This window comes from Mastomys coucha, unplaced genomic scaffold, assembly GCF_008632895.1.
Source record: "Mastomys coucha isolate ucsf_1 unplaced genomic scaffold, UCSF_Mcou_1 pScaffold14, whole genome shotgun sequence".
NCBI classification, from domain to species: Eukaryota; Metazoa; Chordata; class Mammalia; order Rodentia; family Muridae; genus Mastomys; species Mastomys coucha.
The window spans coordinates 65,048,643-65,056,261 of NW_022196896.1; the positions used below are offsets into that span (position 1 = coordinate 65,048,643).

The following is a 7,619-nucleotide window of genomic DNA, read 5'->3' on the forward strand; positions in this document are numbered from 1 at the left end:
TTACCCCCGACCCCTACCCCACGATAACCCCACTCCACCACCTAGCCTCCCACCATCCCACCTCTCTACCCTACCATCCCATTACCACCTCATCCCCTCACTCCCCACTCCTACATGGAAACCCCACTTTGCCTGTCTCTTCTGCTTACCATCTTCTTCAGACACCAGCAAACCATTCCAGAATTGTTCCTTTTGTTGGAAATCTATAGCCAAGGGGCGACACACAGGTCTGTATAATTTCTCTGAGGAACTTCATATTACTTTTTGTTCTTTGTTTTTATCATCTGGGAAGCCAAGGGGTTTCAGGAAATAAATCCTATCTGTTTTAATACCCTCTTTCATTACATATTCGAGGGTACAAATTTGGAGTTCCCCTGCAGACCAGTGGGGCAGTCACCTTCTCTGTAAGGATGCATTTTCTACGCTACAACCTCAAGGTCCTGAGAACTGAGGAACCAGGAAACGGCCCTGTTTTAAGGCCAACTTAATCTCCAGAGAACCATCAGAGCACCTGAGCAGGAAATTTCCTCCCTCTGGTGACCAGCCTCTTGAAAAGGTGACCTGCTGTGACTAGGTCACGGATGCTGAGTTGGCAGATGAGTTCAGGGTGTGAGTGTAAGGACAAGAGTCCCAGGACTGTGTGAGCAAGGGTGGACTTGGCCATGAGTGACCACAGGCATGCATGGGCAAATAAGTCTGTGGCTTCTGCCTCTTAGGAATGCCAGAGGTCCTCACCGAAGGTCAGGGGAAGCCATCAGCATCAGAAGGAAATGGCCAATTGCTTGACCTGTAGTTGACAGAGGGCCAGAGCCTGGTATTTATTTTCTTCCCCAAATATTGAGTAGAACTTTAATTCCCTCCAAGAAAGAAGGGTGTGTCTGGTTTGTATAAACTATGACAGCAAAGCCATTGACTCGGGTGCCACCAATCAAGAAAAACAAAATGATTTGGCTACAGATCTATGGCCACCATGATATGTGCCTGCTCCCTGCTCTGGTTTCCAGGCAGGGAAAGGCTCTTAGGGGTGGAAGCCATGAGCGGCTTGTGGAAGTCCTCATGCTGTGTCCTGGGGCTAGGTTGTGGACAAGGATCCACACTGCAGCCACAGACCAAGGGATGAAACTGAAAACTGTCACCAGATGGGGACGTTTGGGCATAGGTGACAGTTCTCTCTGGGCTGTTTCTTTGTACCTAGTTTCCCATTTCCAGAATTCTCATTAAGTTCCCAAATAGGGAACAACTTCTCCCTTTGGGATAGAATTGCTCTAAGCTCAAAGCAGCCATATTTTGCAAGTCTGTATAATGTCTGGGCCAGTGCTAGGTAGATCCAGGGGTGCAGCTGGATAGCACTGGGTTGTGGTCCTCAACAGTTGGGTAGCTGGAGTTTTGAAAAGCCAGAGCCTGTAACTCAGAGCCTGAAAGCCCGGCCAAAGCAAGCCCAGACCAGTGTCAAGTGGGCCCAATAAGCTTGTGGGCATCGCCCTCTGCTGGTGATATTCATTAAGACGGAGGACTTGTGTTTTGTGCTCCTTGATTTAACAAACTGAAACTCTTTGTTCTCACCCCCTGTCAAAAGATAAAATTATTTTTAATATCTCAAGTCCGTTTTGTCCACAATACTAGAATCAGGTGGCTCCAAAACCAAACCGGATCTCAGAGCCGTAGCCTGTAATGACTGGGCAGCACTAATGGCTGGGGAGCAGGTACAACAACTCAATTGGCTGATGCTTGGCACTTTGTCCTATGTGAGTCAGATGGTCATGGGTAACAGGATGACACTTGGCTGCTGTGACCAGCTGAGGCTTGGCTGTATGTTAAAGGTACTTTGCTAAATGGAGCTTTCTGGGATTCCTACGAACGTAGGTTATAGTTCCATACCTAAAACCCCTTCGTGAAGGAGGGCATGCATCCTCAGGCTTAAGTAAACTTAAAACACTTTAAAAAACATATTTATCAACAAAACTTTAAAGGGTTAGGCTGGTGATAACAGCTCACACTGGAGATAGATATGGTGTCAAAAACCAAAAAATGACTCAACTGCTCCTGCTACAGTGGCCCCTCTGCTTCCGATGTTGCTGCTGCTGCTTCTCCTTCCCCTTCCCCTGCCCCTCCTCCTTCTCCTCCTCCTCCCCTGCTTCTCCTTCTCCTTCTCCTCCTCCTCCTTCTTCTTTCTCTTCTTCCTCTCCCTCCTCTTCCTCTCCCTCCTCCTCTTCTTTTTCTTCCTCTTCCTCCTTCTCTTCTCTTCTTTTTTCTTCTTCATAAACACAGGTCCGTTAGTCTAGCGGTGGTGTCACCCACAGTGAGCTGGCTCCCCTCACATCAATCATTAATCAAGACGACTTCCCACAGAGGTGACAACAGGTCCGAATACCTCAATTCAGACTCCCTCAAATGAGTCTGGATGTGTCCAGTTCAGTGAAACCTAACTAGGACAACAGTTCCAAGGATTAGAAGAGTAGACTTTTTGTTCTTTTTTTTTCTTCCTCTTCCTCTTGTGTGTATGTATGTATGTCTGCATTTGTGTGGATCGACACATCTGTGCACATGGAAACCTGAAATTGAGCCTGGTGTCTTCCTCTGTCACTCTTCACTATAGTTTTTGAAGTAGAGCCTCTCGCTGAACCCAGAGCTCACCAATTCAAAACCAGCTTGCCCACGCATGTTCTGCCTCCTGGATGCTGGGATTACAGGCAGCTGCCATGTATACCCAGCCATTACATGGATCCTGGGGATTCAAACTCTAGTTCTTAGCCTTGTACAACAAGCACTTTACCCTCCCCAGACAGCTCCACAGCCCTGCTACAGCACTGTAAAGCTAGATATAACTGCATTACAGCCAGCAAAAATATATGGGAACTGCAGGCCCACAGGTGCAGGGAAATTCACCATCACTACAAACAAGGTTGGGGGGGGTGCGGGGAATGGCTTTTCTAAAACCTCCCAAGAGATCACAGCTTTATGTTGGGAATGGTGAGACTCATTTTTTTAAATATTTTTTAAAGATTTATTTTATTTATTTTATGTGTATTAGTACACTGTAGCTGTACAGATGGCCGTGAGCCATCATGTGTGTGGCTGCTGGGAATTGAACTGAGGACCTCTGCCGGCTCTGTTCACTCTGGCCTTAATTCACTGTAGCTGTCTTCAGACGCACCAGAAGAGGGCATCAGATCTCATTACAGGTGGTTGTGAGCCACCATGTAGTTGCTGGGATCCAAACTCAGGACCTTCAGAAGACCAGTCAGTTCTCTTACCAGCTGAGCCATCTCAACAGCCTGAAACCTATTCTTGACTTTTGATCTACAGATTTGCAAGATAAGAGGTTCATCTTTTAAATCGGATGATCTAATAGTAATGTATGCCAAACAAATTTAACTATTATTTAAAACTCCTTAAAGGTCCACTTATCTTAGTTTGTTTAATTCTGGTTTGTCAGACAATGTCCTAATTAGCTTCAGCTGTTGACTGGACACAGCCCAGAGTCATGTGAGGGAATCTGAACTGAGGGATCGCCTAGATCAGTTAGCCCCATTGCAGCATCTGTAAAGGACTGCCTTGATTAATTGCCTTGATCCAGCCCACCGTGGGTAGAACTATCCCCTAAGCTGGTGGCCTGAGGAAGTCATAGACAGACAGACAGAGATATAGAGAACCAGGAGCCAGGTTCTTGCCTTGAATTCCTGCCCTGACCTGGAAGTGTAAACTGAAATAAACTCTTTCCTCTCCCAAATTGCTTTAGGCCACAGTATTTGTCTTAGTTAGGGTTTCCATGGCTGTGAACAGACACTATGAACAAGGCAATTCTTATAAAGGACAACATTTAATTGGGGCTGGCTGGCTTACAGGTTCAAAGGGTCAGTTTATTATCATCAAGGTGGGAGCATGGAAGCATCCACTCAGGCATGGTGCAGGCAGAGCTGAGAGTTCTACATCTTCATTTGAAGGGTGCTAGCAGAATACTGCCTTCCAGGCAGCTAGAATGAGGATCTTAAAGCCCACACCCACGGTGACACACCTCCTCCAACAGGGCCACACCTTCTGATAGTGCCACTCCCTGGGCTGAGCATATATAAACCATCACAGTATTTATCATAGCAACAGGAAGCAAACTAGAGTAGACAGGGTGTCCCTATGTAGTGAAGACTGGCCTTGAACTTGATCCTCCTGCCTCAGCCTCCCATGTCCTGAGATTACAGGCATGTACCTCCATACATGACCTTTGCTGTCAGCTTTTTAACAAAAACCTGCTCAGCCAATTTCGCATGACATGTGACTTTTAAACCCCTGCTTCAAGTTTCCACCTCAGTGTCAATTTCAGTTGCTTCAAAATGTCTCTGGCCTCGGGCTGTGTGTACCTCTCCAGGGGTTAGTGAAAGTGAGCGATGAATTGTATGACATTGGCCTGAGTCACTAATTTCTCAACGCTCCAGCGGTGTGATGCCCTTACCTCGATGAGTCATAATGAAAGCAGTAACTCTCTTCTCCAAAATGTAGCGAGAGGTAAAGAGGGCCGGAGGACACCCTCCAGGGCTTCAAAGTTCAGTCTTAGGAACTGCCTCAAAGACTCTGAGAGCTGTCAACATGCACACTTCCAACCTTGAAGGTGTGGGTGGTCCCTGGGAACAGCACTGCCACAAAGCTCTCCCCGGGATTCAATTGCTTCCTGGCCAGCACTCATTCATGCTGCCTTTTGTTCAAATCCTAATGGTCAGGAATGATGCCTTGGGGCATGTGGAAGCACTTCATCAAGACCTTACAATTTCAGAGGTTGGACTGGGAGGGAGGGACCTCCCAGCTTGTCTTCCCCGCAGAGGTTTTCCCTACGACCCCCTTGGAACTCAGAAGATCCTGTTGTGACCTCCACTTCTTCATTCCCCAACCTAAAATCCCTCTCAGGTCACCAAGTTAATGTAGGCCTTTAGATCCCTTGCCCGAAGCCCTTTCATGCATAGCACCGCATGTTTGTGTTTCCAGCAGGAAGAAGGACCCCATTGTGGTGGACCCCTCTAGCAACATCTACTACCGCTGGCTGACTGCCATCGCTCTCCCGGTCTTCTATAACTGGTGTCTACTTGTGTGCAGGTAGGCACTGGAGTAGGGACAGGAGGGAGGAGGGCAGCAACACCTAGGAGTGCTGAGTCTCACCAGAGAGTTTTTCTCTTCTCAGCTCTGTTGCCTTGGGTCTCGGTTCTCAACCTTCCTAATGCTGTGACCCATCCAACTGTATTATTTCATTGATACTTCATAACTGTATTTCTGCTACTGTTATGAATGTAACATAATGTAAGTGCCATGATGTAAACATCTAATATGTAGGATATCTGATATGTGACCCCTGCCTGGATCATGACCCACAGGTTGAGAACCATTGTGTTAGGTTCTCAGTCTGTAAAAATAGGGCCATTTCACAGAGGACTCTGAAGGTGCTCTGAACCATGGGTAAAAAGAGCCCCAAGAGGGTTCAAGTACACTGAAATCTATGTTCCGGTTATAGGAGGAAACAGCAGAGGCTAGTCACTATTCTGAGGGGGTTAGGGAAGCATTTTGGGTGAACTATGGTTGAGTAAGTGTTCAGTGAAGATGCGGTAGGAATGCCCCTCTCTGAGGGTAAATTCTGGGCTTCTGGTTTCCTAAGCAGGTTGCTGTGTTGGAGCCATGGCACGTTCTGCTATTCTTCTGACGGTAGATGCGGGCTTTGGGGTGCTCTTAGTTAAGCGTGTTAGAAGGAGCTATTGCTTTTCTGCAGAAGATCAGCGGTATTAGGGTTTCCCCTGGGTGAGCTAGAGAAGAAAGAGAGAACACAGCAGGGACCTTTACTAGCAAGTTATGCTGGACTCATGGGGTGCAGAGGTTGGAGCCACAGGGCCGGGCTCTAACTTTCTAGTAAGCATTCCCTCCCCACCATGGGAAGACTGCTGCTGTGGGAGCTGGGGCAGGATGCTTCCCCCTTGTGGTTGGGGAAGTGGCAGGGGCTTTCCTAAGCAAGCCTGCAGGTTGTGCCACTAGAGGAAGCCATGCAGGCCTTTGGAGTACTCTTAAACGTATTGCTAGGTAAGGATGCAGTGAGGGGACCCCCCTTCCTGAGCAGATCTACAGGATGCAGGCTGCTGAGGGGACAAAAAGATGCCATTCCTCCTCTCTGAAGGTAAGGAGGGGGTTTGAAGGCCCTTTCTAGCGGGACAGGGATACAGGGTTCATTGTCCCTCCAAGAGGAGACACAGGGTTAGAGATGTCCCCAAGTAAGTCTATGAGGAAGTCATGCTGAGGCAAGTCTCTCTACGTGTGAAAGAAAGCTGGACGGGGGTCAGGGGATCTCCTGAGCCAACCAGGATACAGCCCTTTGAGAGTGAATGTGCCTTCTGGTTTACCATGATGCAGGAGAGCACTCTCTTTGAGTAGACAATGGGCCTTGGAGTGTTCCTGGGAAAGCCTGTAAGACAGACATGGCTGGCCTAGGAGGTTGCGCAGTGACTGTTAGGACATCAGTCCTTACCCAGGATGCAGAGAACACCTGTGGCCCTGCAGTTAGTCAGCTTTCTGCAGATATGACAAAAACTAAATGACGTAAAAGAAAAATTTTACTCTAGCTCAAGAATTTCAGAAAGGTCACTGGGCCACTGACAAGACCAGACACCAGGTTAGGGAGGAAGGAAGTATAGAGGAAGGGAATGAGCAGGGACCTAGTCTTCCTTTTAAAGGCCACCCCCCTTAACCTACCAACTAAAGGTTCTATCACTTCTCAGGCATGCTGCAGACTGGTGACCAAGCCTTTGGGGGGGGGGGCACTTGCCATCCAAAGCATAACACCACACAGGTGGGTGTGGAAGCTTGGGGTTTAGGTCTCTGCCTATCTGAGGGTCTGTGAGCCTGAGAACATGGGAGTGGCCCCTCCTGGCAAATGGGCAAGGTGGCAATGCTGCTCTTGACACATGAGCTAGACTCTGGGAACACAGGGGTGAGTGCAGATTCTTTTTCCAAGCATGCAGAAGACTTGAAGAGCTAAGCAGGCTACTGTCCTTTGGGGGGTGAAGAGGGAAACTTGGGGTGCTGTCTGTGTGAGAAACGGCAAACAAGAAGTAAACGGTGGGAAAAATATTCTCTAGAATATTTTGGAATATGACTCGAAAGAACAGGTTCTTAAACCTTTTACTTATGGTCAATCCATTTTTTTATTTGTTTGATTGATTGATGATTGATTGGATGAGTGGGTGGGTGGATAGGTGGATGGAAAGCTGGTAGTCGGTTGTTTCAGTGGTTGTTTGGGTGGTAGTTTGATTGTCTGGTTGTTGGGTAGGTGGCTGGTTGGGTAGTTGGTTGATTGGTTGGGTGGGTGAGTGGGTGGATAGCTGTTGGGTAGTTGGTTGTTTCAGTAGTTATTTGGATGGTTCTTTGGTTGTCTGAGTGGCTGGTTGGGTAGTTGGTTGGTTGGGTAGTTGAGTGGTTGTTAGGGTAGTTGTTTGTTTGGGTGGGTGAGTGGTGAGGTGTGTGGCTAGCTGGTTGGGTAGTTAGTTGTTTCAGTGCTTGTTTGGTTGAGTGGTTGAGTAGGTTGGTGGGTAGTTGATTGGATAGTTGGTTGGTTGGGTGGGTGGGTGGGTGGTTGACTGTTTGGTTGGGTGGTT

At 47.9% G+C, this 7,619-nt stretch overlaps 1 protein-coding gene across 2 annotated transcripts in view; it reads left to right on the forward strand.

Moving 5' to 3' along the window:
* The window catches only part of Cnga3 (cyclic nucleotide gated channel subunit alpha 3), a 29,898-nt gene that overhangs the window by 16,724 nt on the left and 5,555 nt on the right, over positions 1-7,619 (forward strand). For both annotated transcript variants that reach the window (XM_031368819.1, XM_031368820.1), the window contains one exon: positions 4,975-5,082. In XM_031368819.1, the coding sequence (XP_031224679.1) occupies positions 4,975-5,082 (108 nt within the window). The remainder of the gene's footprint in view (positions 1-4,974; positions 5,083-7,619) is intronic.